The sequence below is a fragment of the Mastigoproctus giganteus genome, chromosome 10 (assembly GCF_048544385.1).
Source record: "Mastigoproctus giganteus isolate SK-2022 chromosome 10, ASM4854438v1, whole genome shotgun sequence".
Taxonomy (NCBI): Eukaryota; Metazoa; Arthropoda; class Arachnida; order Uropygi; family Thelyphonidae; genus Mastigoproctus; species Mastigoproctus giganteus.
In genome coordinates this window covers 177858147-177878540 of record NC_143584.1, presented here as the reverse complement: position 1 = coordinate 177878540, position 20394 = coordinate 177858147, and the positions used below count along the sequence as shown (strand labels likewise).

At 39.5% G+C, this 20394-nt stretch overlaps 1 protein-coding gene across 1 annotated transcript in view; it reads right to left on the bottom strand.

Annotated features, from left to right (window-relative positions):
- The window catches only part of LOC150079574 (sodium-coupled monocarboxylate transporter 1-like), a 34203-nt gene extending 14059 nt beyond the window's left edge, over positions 1-20144 (bottom strand). Inside the window, exons 1-10 of the mRNA XM_090384148.1 lie at positions 19660-20144; positions 10621-10686; positions 7934-7985; positions 7509-7576; positions 6319-6473; positions 6072-6212; positions 2860-2989; positions 2481-2569; positions 692-807; positions 394-461 (exon numbers count right to left, since the gene is read on the bottom strand). Of these exons, the coding sequence (XP_090240274.1) occupies positions 394-461; positions 692-807; positions 2481-2569; positions 2860-2989; positions 6072-6212; positions 6319-6473; positions 7509-7576; positions 7934-7985; positions 10621-10686; positions 19660-20022 (1248 nt within the window). The 5' untranslated portion in view covers positions 20023-20144. The remainder of the gene's footprint in view (positions 1-393; positions 462-691; positions 808-2480; positions 2570-2859; positions 2990-6071; positions 6213-6318; positions 6474-7508; positions 7577-7933; positions 7986-10620; positions 10687-19659) is intronic.
- Between the last annotated feature and the right edge of the window lie 250 nt (positions 20145-20394).

Sequence of the window (20394 nt, the reverse complement as noted above, 5' to 3'; positions counted from 1 at the left end):
AATTCATGAGTTTTTGAGTAGTAAATGGATGGCCAGTGCTCAAAACAGAAGGAACTGGAAAGTTGCTGGAGAGGCCTTCATCCTGCATTGGATTGAAAATGGCTGATGATGATGATATTACAAAGGGAAGTTCGGCTTTGCAATTCTCTACGAACAATAATACAATGCTGACAAATATCCTGATACAAAAATCGTCACATCTGGAGCTAGACTTCCTCAGGCACATAGTGGAATCCATGCCACCACATATACGGGCTATAATTTGGGCAAAAGGCAGCCCTGCGAGTTACTGAACAAAAGTTTGTATTTTTTTTTGCAAATGAGTGTATATATAATGGTTCATGCAGCAAACGTATTGTAAAATGTGATATGCTATTATAATACAGGTCTTACCTGCAACACAGTTCCTAAACGTCGAACAACCACCACCAGGGTTAAGCACAGCACTCCGTAGAATAATGCTGGAAAACAGTTTAAAAAAAAAGTGTAAATTATACGTTGACCTGAAAGCTTAGACGTTTAATTGCTCCATGTAATAAGTTTTAAATAGCGTGCTCTAAGCGCTAAATGTTCTAAATATCATGCTCTGTAACATAATACAAATAATTTCGAAATTAATGTACAGAAAATTTTCTGAAAAAAAAAAAGAGAGACTGACATGTTTATAGAGAGAGCGAATGAGGTGAGTTACCTAAAAGTTTGGTTATTCTTGTAGCCCATAACTCTGACAGGTCGCGTTTGATGTAGGCTTTGATAAGGTCCTCTAGTGTCACAGCTGCTAGAGCGTTAACTCCTGATGATATGGTGCTGTCAAAAGAGGCAATATTTTATACTGAGAACAGCATAGTAGGCGAATGCTAATAATTATGTATAAAGGACGGACACTGTTTTCCACGTGAAAGAAGCTTAGTTTCTTGATAGCTCACGAGAAACCAGAGCATCATTAAAACTTGCGGATCACATCCCTGAAAAAGGCGAAATGTTTACAATATTTAAAAAAGGGGTGGTTTTTGTAGTAGGGGTTTTAGGAGCACCAGCGATTAAGGCCATATTGCTCCGTTTGTATTGGCTATAAATTGCTTGTGTTCTAAGGTCGATTTTCCGTTTGCTGGACGAAAAACCCAAGTTTCTGGGAGAAAAAACCATTCTACCCTCGCCTGAGACCGATTATCTCAGTCACGTTGTGAGAAAGGCCCATAAAAATTCCTCCGGTCATCGAACTCAGGTTCTTTTCCACCCATTATGGGGCGAATGGCGATTCTACCAACTGTGCTACTCACGAGGGTGTTGAAGCCTGTTACTTTGTCCAGAATATTATTCATCTGCTTAGTCCTTATGATACCTGCGTTATAATACGAAATCTGATCAAGAAGGCCAGCCTTTATTAAAAAAAAAATGGAGTACTTACAAAACTTTTATAAGCGGTACCCTTCAAAGGCATTCCTCCCCTGATGATGTGAAAGTGTCCCAATCTTCCTGCCACTTCTCGTAGTATCACTGGAAGTGTTCAATTGTAAATCCGTTCAGTTCCACCGAATTCCATTAAATTCAGTTTGATGGTTGGAACATCTTCAATTACTATTATTCTCAGTGTCAATCTGAGTTTGGAGAAGAGAAAAAAGATCAACATCATGTGAATATGGGAGGCAGTGGTACTACTGAAATGTTTTTCTCGGCCGAAATTTGTTCAGTGGAGAGTGCAGTGTGTGCAGAAGTATTTTGATGGTCGAGAAACCCTCCACCATTTTGAAACATCTGGTGGCGTTTGCTACTAACGTTTTTCCTCAACCGAATCAGAAACTGTTTATAATAGGCCCGGTTTGTTGCATATTGATTAGACTTTGTATGTAATGTCTATCTCATAACAGCACGAGATAGTTAATTCATACAATGTAACTTCGCCCTTAGACATTTAAGGGTGCAATTTTGACATTGTTTTGTTTCGAAAGTAAATTGCTAATTTCTAATATTATCTCTTAACGATCCTTCATCATTTTGTTGTAGGGTGATGTTATTCTCAGAATATTTGAAAGCTATACAAAAATAAACTTACCTTTTTCATGCAGAAAATAATGTGCGTCCTTCATTTTATAAACATGATATTTATTGATTATTTTAAAACCGTTAGTTACGTTTTTAACTTTCGGTTTCCTAGAGATAATCCTGCATTATCTCTCTAGACTATTATTTTAATCGAGATCCAGCCTCTTTCATCTTTTCAATTCTTTATCATTCTCCACTTAGTGTAAACTGGTGCTCAAAAGCTAAGAGGTAATCATTCATAACTTATGCCTATAAAAATATAAAACATTAAAGTTGAATCCTCATGGAACAAAAAAATTAATTGTTCCCTTCATAGCCATCTTAAGAGAGTTTCATTGTATTTATTTCTATTAAAAATAGATAAACCAATCTCAAGATATCTTAATATTAATGATACTAAAAAGAGAGGCAAATAAAATTGAAACCAAACTACCTACCTAAGTGCAGCACTGAAGATACCGGCCACGAAAAGACCAGGCATTCCCGGAAGAAACTGAAGAGTTTCCATTACAAATAGGGGTAGTATCTAAGTCACATAAAGGAAAAAAATACAGAATATATTGTAGTAGGTTGTAATAAGAACTCATAAGAAGGATTTAAATGATGTTAGATGATGTAATTATCATAGTAGCTTTTCATCCCGCATTTACAGAACCTTATTAAATATCTTTACAAGTAGTAAACACAAATCCATTAATCACGCCAGTCTGCTATTTAAAGTACTGATAGGCTTATTACTATTAGCTTTACTATGATTCTGAATCAAAATACGACTAATACTTGCCTATACCCAATGGTTCTTCGCATTTTCCTTACCTGATCCGGTGCCGAAACCTGTTTCGATGTTATTGGGTCGCAGCCAGCATATTTGGCGTAGATAATCATGCCTGCTAAACTGGTTACGACTAGGATAAGCGTCAGTCCCAAAAGATTAATCCATATAGCACTGAAAAACGGAACCATAAATCAAACATCAAATTATTTCACTAAGAAATTAAACACTGTATGGCTCTTAATTCCAAAGAAGAAAAGCAAAAGCAAAACTATAAGGTTACTTTAATATACAACAGTGAAACCTCATTAATTGTAAATATTAATAATCTACGAGTATGTGTGAGCGTGGTCAACACACATGGAATTCACAGGATTGCGCAAGGCCAGAATTCCAGAATTTGTAAGTGGTTGGAATATGGAACATCTGCTTCCAGAAGGAGTGGCTGTGGTAGAGAGTGGTAGTAAGGGGACTGACTACAGAACTTTACTTGCAGCATAGAAAGACACATTTGTTATCTACTCGAAAAATGTTCAGGTTATAATTAACATGATTGGACGGTTGATTGGTGATAATATGTATTATGGCCTAATGAATCTTGATTTACATCGATACCACGAAAATCAAATCTAACGTCTCAATTACGGTAGAGGTGCTTCAGTTTCGAAGGTGACCGCTCATTTGGATCTAGGGTTAATACGGAATGACGGTCTAACTTTTGTAGCCCACTTCACCCACATGAAAGTCAAAACATATTCTTCTTTGTAGGCAAGAGCTAGTAGGAATCCGAAACCCAGCGCTCACAACCAAATAAATCATGAAATGCGTCCTCCCAGTACCCTATATGCTTCGTAGATTTAATCCTCCGCTCCTACTTGTTGTCTTAAAGCCGTTTTCGGACTTGAATATTAGTTTCTCAAATGGCTCACTCGGGTGGATGAGAATCCCTTTAACACTGTATGAGCTACACTGTATTTGAACGTCGACATCAAGCCTTGGAGGCTGCGAGTTCTCACAAGAAATTTGTTAATGCTTGCTCAACTTCTCACCGGGAAGGTTGACGCACGAATGATTGACAACATAATTTCATAGCCACAGCCCAATGCACGACTCTCTACTGGCCCAAGCCTACCTCTGCGAGGCTTCCCAGCAAATACACTCAAGATATTTAACATACTGAACGCCAAGAGGGTTTGCATAGATACTCCCCTTACCAAAGACAAGTTTTTGAGGACTGTTTTCTTCTCACACAATTGTGAAGATACCGCAAAATTGATGGTTCTGTGAATGTAAGTGCAACAGGCTTTGTGTGTCTGTAGGATACCTGGAACTATCCCCAAGTCTAAACTCTAAGAATAACAGAGAGAAGGTCTCACTGGAGTCCAACCGTCTACATATCGACAGAGACTATTGTATAATTTTGACTGTCTTGTATGTAATTCATCAGGCTGCTCATGTTGATACTCCACCCAAGACTTTTTTCATTTAAATTAAATATCTCTCCATTGGTAAATTTAAAGATACTAAGAATAAGCTGTTCGTTGTAGATTAGATTTTTTTAAATACGAGGGGTATCAAAAAGTTTTTTTCCCGCTGACCATGTTCTACGTGTCCTAGGAGGTTGAGATTTGGAACATGCAATATATATTACTCCTCTATGTAGTCCCTACACAAAGCGACGCATTTCTCCCATCTTTTGTGGAACTTCCTTAAAAGAAAAAAAGAAAAAAAGAAAAAAGAAAATGCTTTCCATGCAAAAATGATTTCAACTGCGGAAAGAGGAAGAATTCAGAAGGTGTCAAGCCAGGGGAATAAGATGGGTATGGCAAGACGTGAAGTCCTAACTTCCGGGCAAGATCAGTGGTTGCGACAGCAGTGTGGGCTGGTGCGTTGTCGTGAAGCATCAGAACGCCTTTGCTAAGCATTCCGTGTAATTTTTCCTTAATTGCCGCATGTCATTGCTTCAGTAAGTTGCTGTAGTAATGCCCATTGATAGTGATACCGTTCTCTAGGTAATCTGTGAAAATAATGTCCACCTCATCTTAGAAAACTAACAGCAACACTTTACCTGCAGATGGTTGCCCTCTGACCTTTCTGAGAGTTGGTGATAATGGACGTTATCACTAACTCCCAGAAATGATGGCTCAAAGTGACGTATCAAAATACAGGTCAGGATCGCTGTCACACATGGAGATCAATTCAGCAGAGCAAGCCTGCCTTTTTTCTTTCTGGAGACATGTGAGCAAGCGAGAAATGCATCGCTGAGACCTTATTAATATTCAAATCATTTTGAATTATGCTCTCCTGTGATTCACTGTTTATGCCAGTCTCAGCAACTATCTGTTTAATAACAACTCTCAGCAACTATCTGTTTAATAGTCCTTGGCTGGTTTGCCTTGAAAAAAAAACTGGAATTTGATAATGGATCGATATTCAACTTTATCCATGATGACTCTCTGCATTACACATTCAGCTCTGTAAAAAAAGAAACATATGAGTTAGAGCAATGAAACGTCTGGCATGTATTACTAGATAAACAAGAAATACACTCAATAAAACACAATTCATAGAATATACAGAGAAGGTCAGGGGAAAACCTTTTGATACCCCATCGTAAGACTCTTAAAAATAAGACATTAAGACTCGTAAATATTTTAACAAGTAGAGCCCACATGTATTGCAATGTAACACATTGTACGAGTACATGTGGTAACTCGCGCCTAAGTATAGGTGATAGTATATCACCTTCCTAGCCTGGCTGGGAAGCTTCCTGGCTGTCCAGGGGTGAATCCTATAAGAGTAATAAACTGATAGTAATAATAATAATTATTATTATTTTGTACAGTTGGTGGGGCTAGATTGTGGAGTGAACTGCATGAGGCCTAAGATTGATGGCGCGCAGTCTACTACTATTATCGCTGAATTATTCTAAATGAATGATTGCTGTGTTGTTTAGAAGACTCACTGACAGGTTTAAAATTAAATTGGAAACCTTACGGCCACTGATGAATCTATGCTACGTCTAAGCAAGATATAGTTGGGGCAAGATAAGTCGTATAAAATGCAGAAGTTCCGGTTTCTAATATTTTGGTCGGGTAGTATATAATATAATTAGGAGGAAACATAAAGGTATTTGCCGTTGCAGGAAAGACATATCTAAGAAAATGACATTTGCAAATGCAGCTTGAAGATGAAATGGGTCAGCAATGAACCCTTTTTCCTTTACTCCAGAAAATTAAAAAAAAATCTTACTTACATTTGGGCACCCTTGATAGTGGGGATACTTAGATATTTTTGTACCATTGCTTGGTTAACTCCATAAACTGCCAACCAGGCGAAGAATCCTCCAAATGTAAGACTCCAAACAGAATGCCGTGTTGTTGGGTTCGGATCAAAGCTGAAAGAGGACCACATACTGTAATAACTGTAATAGTTTTACGACTCTTCGAAATAAAGGAATTATTTGAAATTAAATTAAATTGTTCTATTAGTGGAGAACTTACTTAAAGAATTCAATCCTTTGTCCTTCTACATTCTTTTGCCACACGTATTCTATCCCACCGATATCAATTGTACCTTTAATGACTACAGCAAACATGGCGGCGCACATAATCAAAACTTGAAGCACATCGGTCCACACCACTGCTTTAATTCCTCCCTGTGAATACATCGAAGTTTTAGCAAGCTAGTTACTTATGTAAAACATATAGAAAGTCTTTCTTGTGAACTATAGTTATACATGCAATAATCTTATCAGTTGTAGCGAAATTTATTGAGACATGGATTTGTTTCTACTCATCTGAACATCTCAGAATGGACTGGGTGTAAGTCACTTTAACAGAACTGATGTGCTACTTTGTATATATCAGATATAATCCTGCCATGTGACGTTTCAGGCATCTTACCGATACCCATCATCAGACCATGCTTCTGACAGACTCCTCTTGCCGATGCTCCCAGAAACATGATGCGTATACATTATTTAGAAATTCAGTTTCAAACTTCTTCAAAACTTTGATCATTCAGAATAGAGATCATGATTTATGACGAAGGGTTTCATAAAAAATAAATCTGTTACGTCACAGATGTCTCTGTGACGTAAAAGATTTACGAATATGGTATTGTATTATGCTGACTAACTATTACGGTGCTGTATAATACTAATTCACGCAAATCATTGAGATTGGACGTTCCAGTCTAACGATCAGTTTCTTTTACGTCACAGTTATGCTGGCAAAACTTGAGTTGAGTCTGTCCATTCTTCCTAAGAGGGGTAATTTCAATGGCGGTAAGGGATTGCAAACAATATCGTTGTTTTATTTAGCAAATATTACACTTTTGTGTAGAGCCTGTATGCTTCTGATTTTGGAATCGAACTTTTTCTTGGGATATTTCTACTTTGATCATTTTTTGAAAAAAACTTTCCAAAGAAACATCCCAACAACATGAGATGTTTCACAGCACTTTTCTGTTTATCTTTCAGATAATGGCAGTCAGTAGTGCCAATTATAGCGTTTTAATTGCAGAAAAACTCTTATTTTTCAGGTGTTTTCACTTATGCAAAAATAAGATTTATTTTTATGAATTATGAAATAATAGATTTAATTAGGTGAACTCTATTGAATTTTTATATCACTAGTTTTGCTATTTAATACAGTATTAAGTAGAAAGAGAATTTAAAGTATAATCTTACCATCGTGGTGTAGAACGTGCAGACAATTCCTGTAGACAACACAGACAACCATAGATTAATACCGGTTACTGGAATAAAAAAAATCGATTAATTATTAAAACTAATCGGAAAAACTGCTATGATTATAGAAACACATAACAAAAGAGTGCTTTTTTGCTCAATAGTGCCAATTTCGATATTTTTATTTTGGAATCGAACTTTAAAGTTGATTACTTTTCTGTTTAATATGTTTAAAATGCATTCTTAGGTTACGTTAGGTGTGTTTAGCGCCAAATATATCATTCATGTGTATATATTAGTAGTATATGAAGCAGAATATTAAATCTAATGGTATAATATCATTTACAAATTTCAAATCAGCAAGCACCCATCTCAGCTCAAGTGAATAAATCGAAGGAACCACTCCAAATAATTCAGATTCTTACCTTGCAATAACGCCAAAGCTGGGGCATAGACAGCTATTGCCATAAGTAAAATCTAAATAAAAAAATAAAAAATTAGTTCAAAGTTTTCGTATCCGGTGTCATTTTATTTATAGATTACATTATTTTGTCATTATATTTATGGATTACTTTATTTTGTATAAGGCTTGATAAAAACACCACTGGATATGCCAGTTGTATACTCCCTTTCGTTGTTGCTTGTTTGAATATTTGATTGGGACACCTTGCATTGAATTTGATGCATTGAATCAAATTACGTGATTGAATATAATTTCTACTTTTCGATATTCAGGTCAGCCTACTATGATGAAGATTTAACCTCCCCTCCCGAATCTTCGCTTACCAGACGGGTGGAGATTGTATGCACTATATTAGTAAATTGTGCGTAATTTACTGATCTAATCCATCTGCAGGTTTTCAGGAAGATAAAGTTAGAGTTAATCTCAGTGCGAAGCCTTTACCTACTCCTCCTCTTGCCACTTATTTGAATCGATTAAGGACTTTTCCAAAAGGACAATAAGTAGCAAAGTAGCTACGCTACCCGTAATAAAACCCTTTATTTTAAGGATTTTATTATTAATAAAAAGTCTCGTGAAAAATATTCACCTTACACTCTATAATATTTTCCTCTTTGGATTAACAGAACTGGTTATAATGGTACATAATTTCCACCGGGCACACTGGTAAAACCATTCCAAAATAGACTGTTCTCCAACGTTTACTGGGACACTTCACTCTTGGGACGCAGTGGTTAATTCCAGAGGACGCATGATAGGTAGATGGAAATACCAGTTAAAAGTAGGATACAAAAGGCATATGCACTCAATGATAGATGCATTTGGCAGAACGGGACAAGAAAGAACCTCGACGGACGCCGTCACAAAAAGTGTGATAATAGGTTGTCACGCACCCAGAATGTCCATTAGCCAGATAGCAGACATAGTGGGACACCTAAAATCTACTGTAATCCACCTAAAATGTACTTGTAAACATCATCCCATTTATTCTAAGCCAGGTAGACCATCATTAATAATCTTCCAGAGTATGTAGATAGTTGAAAAGAATGGTGAGAGGAAATCAAAAGAGCATCTTTAATATGTAAAATCAATATTTTTCGACATTTGACAGAGTTGGGATAAGCGTCAGGCCGAGAACCATGAAAAAACACTTCACAGAATGGGTTATCCTGATCACACAGCATTTATTAAGTCTAAGCTGTCTCACGGTAATGAACGTTACTGCCTATCCTTAGGCAGCAACAATCGTACTAAGGCTGCCCGGAATATAAATTCATCTGCCCAAGTGTACAGTGTTCGTAAATTGCGTGTGTTCTCTGGTGTATTTGCCTGTTTTCTGGACAAAAAATCCTACTTTCCAGAGAAAAACTATTGCTCTCTACGCCTGAGATCAACTAACTCAGCTGCCGAGTAAAAAAAGCCCATAAAGGTTCCTCGTGTCATTGACGGGATTCAAATCCGGTCCTTTTTACAAGGTGTGGGAAAGACGCTGCCGATGCCACTGTGCTACTCGTGTAGACACTGCCAATCTTGATGAGGAGTGACATCATCACGCTACACAGTCCTGGGCATTAGAGGGATGTACCTGTGTGTGTGTGGCGTATGTTCACCGGTTTCACCCAGTTTGCATCGCACCAATAATGAAGTTTGGTTGTGAGAGTGTGATTGTATTGGCTTATTTTACTTGGTCCATTGGTTATCTTCAATGAAACCATTAGTACAGTTGTCTATTGTGTAATTTGGAACAGTTATCCCTTACCTGCATTGTGGAAATTCTAGAGAGAGGGTGTCATCATGACAAAGTATTTGTATGAGCATGGGAACTCTCCGAGTCACCAATCATGGTCAGTAAAACAGAGGTTTGAAGAGAATAAGGTGGTGAACCTGCCATTTCCAGCCTCTAGCCCAGACCGGAATTTAACTGAATTGTTTTTCCAAAACATCTCAAATGTTTTGGAAAGACAATTGGGAGCTAAAACAACATTTCAAGCAGACTACTTTCTGCAGCGTACAAGAGATTGGAGGAAGATTTCGGTCTCGCATACCAAAAACCTATAGAAAGTATTCTCCAAGTGTATGCTAGAGGGTATATTTGCAGAACACTATTTATGTGTGTGAAATTTCATTTAGAATATTGCGAGGTGATCTGATTGAGGTTTTTAAGGCTTTGAATGGTTTGGGGAAACTCAGTTCTGAGGAGGATTGTTCTTGCTCAGACCGGAATTTAACTGTTGTGTAATTTAACTCATGTGCACAGTCTTGCTCAGACTGTGCACATGAGGGGGCATAAATTCAAATTAAGGAAGAATAGATGGGCGGAAGTTTGCCTTCAGCCAGCTGATGGTTGATTGCTGAACACGTTTCCATCCGTTATTGTGGAAGTTTGAATAAATTCAAGGAAGAACTAAGCAAACTATTGAAGGGATGGATAGGTGGATTGAGAATTTCTTTCTTTTTTTTTGGCTTATGTTGTTTAAGCTTGCTTTCTTGGATCATTTTCTTTTATTAATACTATTAATGCCACTATTAATACTCATACTATTTTGCTGATTTTATAAAATTAAATTACTAAATTCTTTTTTTTTTGTATCATAGTCTCCCACTGATATCAATTAGTAAAGTTTTCAGGTTCCGAATAGCTTGGTGACTTACCATTTGCAATAAATATATCATCGATCCCAACGTACGTACAAAGCGATTGAATCTTCTTTCTAGATACTGTAAATAAAAACAAAAAAGATGACGTACGTTTAAAATAAATTTTATGATACATGTATACAGTTTAAAAAACACAGCCATACCGGTTGTGGCAATCTTACAAGGATTTACAACTTTTTTTTCAGGGATTTACAATTTTTTCTTTTGTTTTGATTTCGAGGCAGACTAATGACATTTAAATATGTATAAATGCATAATTGACACATGAACTGCGGCATGGATCTATAATCGGAGGCAAATCTATAAGTGAGTAATTCCCAATAGGTAAGATTGATCTGAGTATTTTAGGATATCCTACTAAGAATAATTTTAGAACTCTTGCTCCATTGATTAATGTAAATTATGGATATGCCTCCCATAATTTCTTTCCATCTAATTATCATTCCTAAAGGCAACAGTAAAATTAACACGTGTATTAGTACAAACTATGCCAAGGTTTATAATCAGTGGCTGGAAAACCGATTGCACCAACATCACTAGGGCGAATGCGCAGGAACTATAGAATCGGTACCAAGGAGGAATTCTGTTGTCTTAACTACCCAACAACCAGCCTTTTTATTACTTGTGTTCTCTAATATTTTGGGAGATTTCTTATACACAAGAGGACTGTTTGGAAGAAATATGCATATTTTACGCGCACATTTCTTACTTACGGAAGCCTCGGACTTGGCACATACACTAATTTCGAAAATCAAGCAACTGCCATGAAACAGAGCATGTCGAGAACCCTTAAAAATATTCGATTTTAAAGGAGATGATACTTATTGGGTACTAAAGATTGGTATACAGAAACTGGCAATTAATTTCATTAGTGATAATTATAAAATGACATTGGTTCTAAGCTCCAGGAGAGGTTCTGTAGTTGTGGAGGTGGCAGGAGTGTAGCAATGCTCCTAAGAGCATCCCAAGAATGCTTTGTAGAAGTGAAGTCTAGAAGCTCGAGCTGACCAAGCCATACCCTTAATGGTGGTCATCAACAGATAACGGTCAAATAGCTTGGCGCATTATGGTCCGATGTAAGATGATATTGTCTCCTATTACACTTGCATAAGGTCCCATATGGGATCCAGGATCTAATTTCTGTGGATCTGTGCAGTCACTGGGCTCGTTTGAAACGCCTTCGGTACATCCACATAAAAAGATGCCTACCTCAATGAGCACACTCTTCATCCATAATTTTGCACACTGGTGTGCAAAACTATCTAAGATTGTTTTCCAATCTTCTGTTACAACCACAAAGTCTTTACTTAAGCTACTCTTTACTGATGAGAGTAGATTCAGTCTCAGCAGCGATTCTGTTGTTGTTGTTATTTGGTTTTTAGGAGCATTAGCAACTAAGGCCATATTGCTCCGGGGATATGCGGTGGTCATTGCCTGACCTTTCCGCATCCTCCGTATTTGTTGGTCACGGGCTCGAACCCCGGTCTAATCAAGAAGCGTGTGCTACGCACTGCTGCTCCTGCCCACCTGGCTATGGAGGCGCCAGCGATTCTGGACGTCAGCTAATCTGGCAAGTGGTTGGCACACGGTATTACCCCGCAAACATCACTGAAAGGATCGATATGGCGGTCGAGGTGTTCTCGTCTGGGGAGGCGTTATCTTGGATGGACGTACACAACTCCAGATACTGGAAGGCGGTACTGTAACCAGTGCACGCTACTGTACTGCGGTAATCCTTCCCCGTGTGCGTCTGTTCCGAGGTGCCATTGGCCCCGAGTTCGTGTTTATGGATGATAACGCCACACCACATCGCACTGCAGCTGTTGGAAAGTGAGGACATTGTTTGTATGGATTGGCCTGCCCGTTCCACTGATCTATAAATCCCCCCATCGAACACATATGGGACGCTCTAGGGAGACGGCTGTCGGCACGTCCACACCCACCAGAAAATGTTCACCAGCTGAAGATGTCGCTGACAGAGGAATGGACGATGTTACCGCAAGAACTTATCAACAACATTGTTCTAAGTATGGACAGGTGGTGCAAAGCCTGCAATCGACATTAGGGGTGGTCATATCTCCTACTGAGGAGCACCTCTTCCCTTTGTTCCATCTTTGGCAGTGATGCATCTGTATCATGGTAGGCAGTGCTATGTTGCCATTTTTGAATAAAGTCCGTCTGTACCGATTTGTTTCCTTCATCATTTCTGTGCCTCACGAGGTTCTTTTGGTATGCTTTTCCCATATCCAGGCCACTCCTGTGAGAAGCTACAGGTGAAAACCTGACTGATCCTTAAATTTTGCACACCAGTATACAATATTCACGAAACGGATGACACCGTTTTAAATAACTATGGAAACACTCACGTTAACCTGCAAAGAAAGTAAGGCTATGAGGCGTTAATATATTGTGTTAATAAATTGCATGTATTTTGTGGTTGATTTGCCTGTTTTCTATATGGAAAGCTGGAGTTTCCGGAAGGAAAAAAAGTGAGACCAACTATCTCAATCACGGTGTGAAAGAGGCAACATTGACTGGATTGGAATCCAGACTTTTTCCATTTAATGTAGGGGAGGACTGTGATTATATCCACTGCTGCCCGCGAGGGCACAGTGTGTAGAACAATCGTAAAATTAAATCTTATTTGATAATAAAACCAACTAATTATTGTATAGTACTGTAACATCAACTCAAGCTAAACATTCACTCATTCTTCTTTTAATCAACATCACTAATAAGTATAGTTTTTTCTATGCCTTTTTTCTTTCTTGGATGTGTTTTCTTCAGCAGATAAAATGCAAATAACAGCGGTATTAAAATTTTACAAGGAACTGTGTGATGAAATCACAATGGCAAACTTTTTTAGGTGTCAGTCTTGGGTAGAATGGTATAATCACCGTCCTCCCCACACCGGATGGACAAAGACCTGAGTTCGAATACCATCAATGACGCGATTTTTTACATGCCTTTTTCACAACGTGGCTGAGTTAGCTGGTCTCAGGCGTGAGCAGCATGGTTTTTTCTTTCAGGAAACTCTGGGTTTTCGTCCAGCAAATAGAAGATTGACCACAGAGCACACGTAATTTACAGGTATAATATATGTAGGGCGCAATTTGGTGTGATTGCTGATGCGCCTACAACAACCAATCAACCAACCTAGATGTGTCAGGCGGCACTTAGTAGCATGTAAATTCAAGTTACGAGGGGAGGAGGAGTTTAGACTGGATTGCAGGAATTTTTATTTTAGCAAGCAAGTTATAAATTACTGGAATAAGTTACCTACATGGGTGGTAGAGGCTGACAGTTTGGGGAAATTCAAGGGTCAGCTGGATAGTTACCTACGAGAGGAGGAGTTCCCTTCATTTGATGTGTGGCATACTGTACGTGCATTTATTTGCGTTTTGTAATAATAAATACGTGCTCTGTAATAAAAGGAAATAAATATATGTCATAACATTTACTCTACATTTTGTAATTTTATGCCAGAAAAAGGATTCAGGTCGAGATGAGTTACTGTTCTTATAATATGGACCATGAAGAAAACTGCTGTAATTGGCCATCCCTATTGCTTCTTGTTTTAGAATGCGAATATGCCTTACTAGAATGTTCACAAAGGGTAACAAGCGGTTGCTGATAGCTGAAACGTATAATGTTCACTTCATTTTTTTAAGTGAACATTACACAATTCAGAAATTAATGTCAAAACACTGAAATTAAATAATTTTAATCCAATTGTGTACACTGTAAGGTAACCTATATGCGAAGTTATAGAGAGAACCGATTCGCTATCATAAAATACATCACTGTAGGATCTTTACACTGAAAGGACAGACTTCATGGGATACCTGGTTCCTGGGTAACGCGACGCTGTCACCCCTCTCGCTAGTGGACTAACCTACCGTTTGGCAGGTATATAGATACACTGCATTCACGTAGACAGTAATTCGATGTCAGTATGGATAAACGTCGTGAGTTAATCGACTTTGAAAGAGGGATGAGAGTGAGTGCTCGATGCATATGTCATTCTATCGCGGAGGCGGTACAGAAGTTCCACTATCCCCGTTCGACAGTATCAAGGGATACCTAGTTCCTGGGAAATGGCGTATCGGGAATACGCCATTTCCAGAATAACATCTCATCGTGGACAGCGCTGTGGGCGGAGAAAGGTGGTGGATGAACGTTGTCGTCGACGTCAGTCTCGCATTGCTACAGCCAACCGGAGAGCGACAGTGGCACAAATCATCGCCGACTTCAATGAGATAGGTGCCAGAAACATCTGGCACCTATCTCATTGACCATCAGGCTGTCATTAGCTGCAGTAGGTTATGGGAGCCGCCGACCAGAGTCCCATTGCTAACACCATGACACAGGGCTATACGCCTCAACTGGGCGAAAGAACAACGGCACTGGACCTTGAATGATTGGAGATGGGTCTCCTAGTCCGATAAATCCCGTTTCCAGTTATTTCGAGCGGACGGGAGGGTACGTATCTGGCCGAAACCGCACGAAGCTATGCACCCGTCATATCAACAAGGAACTGTTCAGGGTTTGGGGCGTGTTCAACTGGCACACGTTAGGAACTCTGGTACGGCTAGACGCATCTCTGAACGGTCCAGATTACATGTCCATCCTTGCAGACCACCTGCATCCTTTCATGGTCATCGTGCAGCCACAGGGCAATGGACTTTTTCAGCAGGACAATGCGCTTTCCCACAGAGCTGTGGTGACTAGAACATGGCTCGAAGAACATTCCGCAGATTTTACCACCATGGAATGGCCTCCCCGTTCACGGGACATGAACGAACCCTGTGGAGCATCTTTGGGATGCTGTGGAAAGGTCCTTTCGAGCTTTGGATCCTCCACCCAGGAACGCAACGGAATTACGGATAGCGATGCAGTAAACGTGGAGGAAAATACCAGCGGAACGCTTTCGTGAACTAGTGGACTCAATGCCTCGCCGTGTGACTGCTCTTAATCGGGCGAAAGGTGGGCCTACCCGTTACTAGGTAGGTATCCCATAATTTCTGTCCACTCTGTGTACATATGCAATGAAAAGATATTATGAAAGAAAGATGCAGGAAAAGGTAATATTGCTGTCTCAACAACATCATGCATGAGAAAAATACGTTATTGTTATCTATTTTTAAGTGGATACCACAGTGATGATAAAGGTGATAGCATGCATATAGACGAAGAGAGAGAACAATGTCAAAACAAATGAATGTGCAAAAATTTATATTGCGATAGTATTTTGAGAATTTCGTCAGGGTGTTGAGAGTCATAAATTAACTTATGTCCAGATTTCATACAGGCGACACCGTCTATCTGAACAGCAGTTTCTGAAAGATTACGCTCGTCCAATACTGCTCTACCACACGGTGAAAAATGACCTTGGTTCGAATGCTGTATCGATGAGAACTCTTACTGACCTTAAAACGATATACTGGCTCATCGTGACCTTCTGAACTAGAGAAACGGCGAGCAAAGGTACACTGTGCTGCCAAGAACTGTCGGACACCTACATTCAAAGAACCATTTACTAATACAATATTTAATAAAGTTGCAGACCGAATTTGGTCCTAATTACACACTGTCTACATCGGTAGACTCCGAATCAATATCCGATAACAGGAATGCGGTATTTTGGTCCATTCCTCCTGCAACACAATTGCCAATTCAGCTAATGATTGTGGGCATGGCCTGGCGCGAAGAAGACGTTCCATCTCATCTCAGAGGTGCTCAGTGGGATCAAGGTCGGACTCCTGGGAGACCAGTGAAACTTTTTCACTCACAATTCTTCGTAGCATTGGAGCCTTGCTCCAATAATACGAATAGATTGATTGGTAATATGGCCTCCTAAGGCCTGATCTCTGGGGCAGGCCTGTGAAGCTTTTGCATTCCTTTTCTTCAAATCAAGTCTCTGCAGGCTGTGCAGTATGACAAAGTGCATTGTCATACTGAAACAGAAAAGGGCCCTCACCATTCATGTACTACAGTGTAGGAAGAGCAGAATATGGCAGAATGTCAGTGTCCACACCAACGGTACCAGTAAGGTGTTACTACCTCCGCCAAACTTCACATATCTGGTAAATAACGTTCTGTGGGCATCTGCCAGATTGAAAAGTAGCCATTAAATTGGAAATCCGTGTACCACGATTCATCATTCCATAACAGCTCATCAACCCATCATAATTGGTCCAGGGACCAATTACGATGTGTTGTTCACCAGGGAAGTCGACGCTGGGTGTTACGTGTCGTGATGTTTGGTTTGTGTGCTTCAGATATTCCGTAAATTCCAATGCCAACATCTCCCTACGTAAATTGTAATAATATTAGTTCCTGTTGTCTCCCTGACCTCCTGGTTGACAGTATTCGTGAAAATTGTAGTATCTATATCACTCTTCTGAGCGCTCTCCGGCATGTTCCGTCAATTTCTGTGGCTTATAAAAACGTTTACGGCTGTAGTAGCACCATGACATTTACATTTGGCGATTCCGTCACTTGTGATGTAGGGTGTTGCAGTTTTCCTAATGGTACGAACAGATTCATTCTAATATGATATCCTATGATGACTATTGTTGGAACTATCCAAAGGCTGAGTAATCACCTGCCTAGACTACACAACTGATCCGGCGAACGATTGTAACCTCGAGAAAAAACGCCTACAGCAGGCCTGGCAAACCTGGTGGACGACTTCGACAAAAGGGGAAGTCACCCGAAGATTCATACCGGATAATCAACTAGTGTTTACCAAAAGCCCAAACTGGTTTTCACCGGGACTGCTGACATCTTACCTACTGACGGGACGCGGCGCAATAAGGGCAAAACTCTCCAGTTTCGGTTTGAATGACACCCCTCTCTGCCACTGTGGACAACCAGAGACGTGGGAGCACCTCATGCACCACTGCCAACTATGCGAAGACCACTGCTGCCTCTTAATAACCAGAATACGTTTCTCGCCAATAAACCAAGAATAACATCTGTTGGAGAGCGAAGACAATTATAAAGCCTTAACGCAGTTTGCGCAAGATCTTTTTACTAGAAGAAGGACATACCCACAATCTTAGCAGGAATTTTCCTACAAACCAACCACTCGTCATCCAGAATAAAGATCCTTAGATGCGTCAACGAAACAAAAACCTAACAGCTACAATCTGAAGAACAACTAATCATTAACTTAACGTGGAACTGACCACTGGCTTAAACTGGAGCCATTATCTGGACTTGACCACTCATACGGACGGGACAACATGTCCCAGGAATGGCATACGACGATCCGACAAAGACATTGTAAGTTTGCTGCCGAAACGTCATTAGGCGATCTGAACCGGGTATCCTCACTTGGTTCACTTTCCATCCCTTCCCTTGGCAGGGGGATGGTTACTCTGTACCCTCCCCCTATATTCACCTGGTGAGGCATGGACCTGCCCCACCGACGTTTGGGGTTATCTTCACTATTGACCCCATATTTCTTTCACCCCCACAGTCTTCAGTCTTCCTTCCCTCTCTAGATATCTTGCGACTACCGTTTGACCCTTGTCAAAACTACACAAGCCCCACACTGAAAAAAAAAAAAAATTTTTTTTTTAAGTCTACCCCGCATAACTTATATCTCTTTCGGCCTGATCCAATTTCTAGCGTGTCTACCCCACCTTTTTTTTTTATAGGTCCTAGCCACTGAAATCTCAGGAAATTAGGTGGCAGGACCTGCCAGAGTAAATAGTAAATCTCTAAAATACTGGTGTACCTAGTCTGCCTCCACGAGGTATAGTGTGGGCAACCGTGGGTCTCATTAAGGACCCAACGGCTAAAAGACCAGATGAACAACAGTACAAAACATTACACACCACAATATCCATACACTTTTAAACCTCTGGCTTCTACAGTGTTCTGTATCACACCATAATGTCTACCACGCGGAGATAGGGGGAAACCCCTGGTGCCGTTAGACCCTAAACACACTATACACTATCGAAACCTATTCTTGATAGTTGGACGGCCGAATGGTCCATCTTTCCTAAATCACAGGGATTTTCGGATACTCTTGGTAATATGGTATACATTGAACAGTTCGAAGGTATCAACGTTTACTATCACCGTTTTTCCACACAGTGTAGTAAGGTTTCGGTTTGAATTCTTTTGAGACAGGAGGAATTATGATGAGCTTTTTTCGTACCATGAGTGATTTAGTTAGATTTAGATAAGGATGCGTGGCTCCATCTGTCCGAAAACTGAAATTTTTTGTGCAGCAGTCAAGCAAACCAATACAAGAAGGATACACGCAAATACAGTTACAAATACGCTGACATCTATGGCCTTAACTGTATCGGAAATTAACACACACACACACACACACAGTAACCAATTTTGGAACTTGGATTATTCGAAAGAGCTTTAATAAGAATTATGAAATGTTATTTTAATTATTTTCTATATAAAATTAATCTAGTTCAGGAGTTGAAACCCACCAACCATGCATTTCTGGTATATTTATCGTCAGTTTACTGGAGTTTGCTGAAGAAAACAACGATTTCATCTACCAGTTGCCAAAATGTAATGGAGCTCATTTTCATGGTTATTTGAATGACCATTAAAACGAGTTACCTATTTAAACGAGTAATCCAAATTCGTGTGATTACCGTGTATGTTAATCGTCAAAGCAGTTAAGATCATAAGGCAGTAAAATTTTCAAACTGGGATTCAGAGTAAATCTGTTCTACAGAGATTCAAACTTTAAGCCAACTGTAAAGTTTCAAAATAGATGAGACAGGTGGCCCTCGTGGTAGCAGAGTTGATGTAATCAACGTCCTTCTCACAACGGATGGAAAAGACTTGCGTTCAAATTCCGTTAATGACACTAGAATGATGGATGAGTTAGATGAAGTTCCCCGGAGAAAACTCTTCTGGAAATCACACGTTTTTTGTCCAGCAAACAGCAAATCGAACAAACACACGCACTTTACAGACAACAACAACAAGCGAGACAGGTATTTCGACATGCAACTTATTTAAAAAAAGTGTATTTTGACTTACCTCATAAGCGCTGGTAAGTTGTAGATGATAGAAGACCGGCAAATACACATACGCAGTGACAGGAATAAGTAGGAGGTAGCCTAAGATGATCATCCAGTATAGAGTTCCATACTGGTAGACTTCTGCAGTGGTTCCTAAGAGTGTAATGGCCGATACGAAGCTGGAGAGAACCGATAGAGAAACTGGTAAAACCCTCATGGATCTGCCTCCCATCAGAAACTCAGAGGTGGTACTCTGCTTGTTCCCACTGCATGCATAGTAGATACCAATAGCTGCGGATAGAACAAGTGTGAGTGCAAATACTATGTAGTCCACTGTTGCAAAACGTTTGGCCAATTCTGAGTTTGTTTCACTGGAAGACATTTTCTAATTATGCTAAAAAAGGTATTTATTCCACATTCATTGTTTCAGATTTCGGTTGGAGAAATAGGTCATAGATCATGAAAAGGCACTACACCTACGATAAGACACCCTCTTATCTGTTATTCACGAAACGAATGACACACGCACGTTAATGATATCGAAGTAAATAGGTACTATCGCTGTACTGCATTTTTATGATTTCCTTTTACGTCTACAGAGGGAGCTTGAGTTATTTCCTGTACAATCTACCATCTGTACACATGTAAATTTTAAGCAGCTGTTGGATGAATAGGCAGTTTCCTTTCCTGTCGGTTTGGATTTGCTATTACTTATATTTTACTAGTACTTTGAAAAATTAAACAAGTGTATATA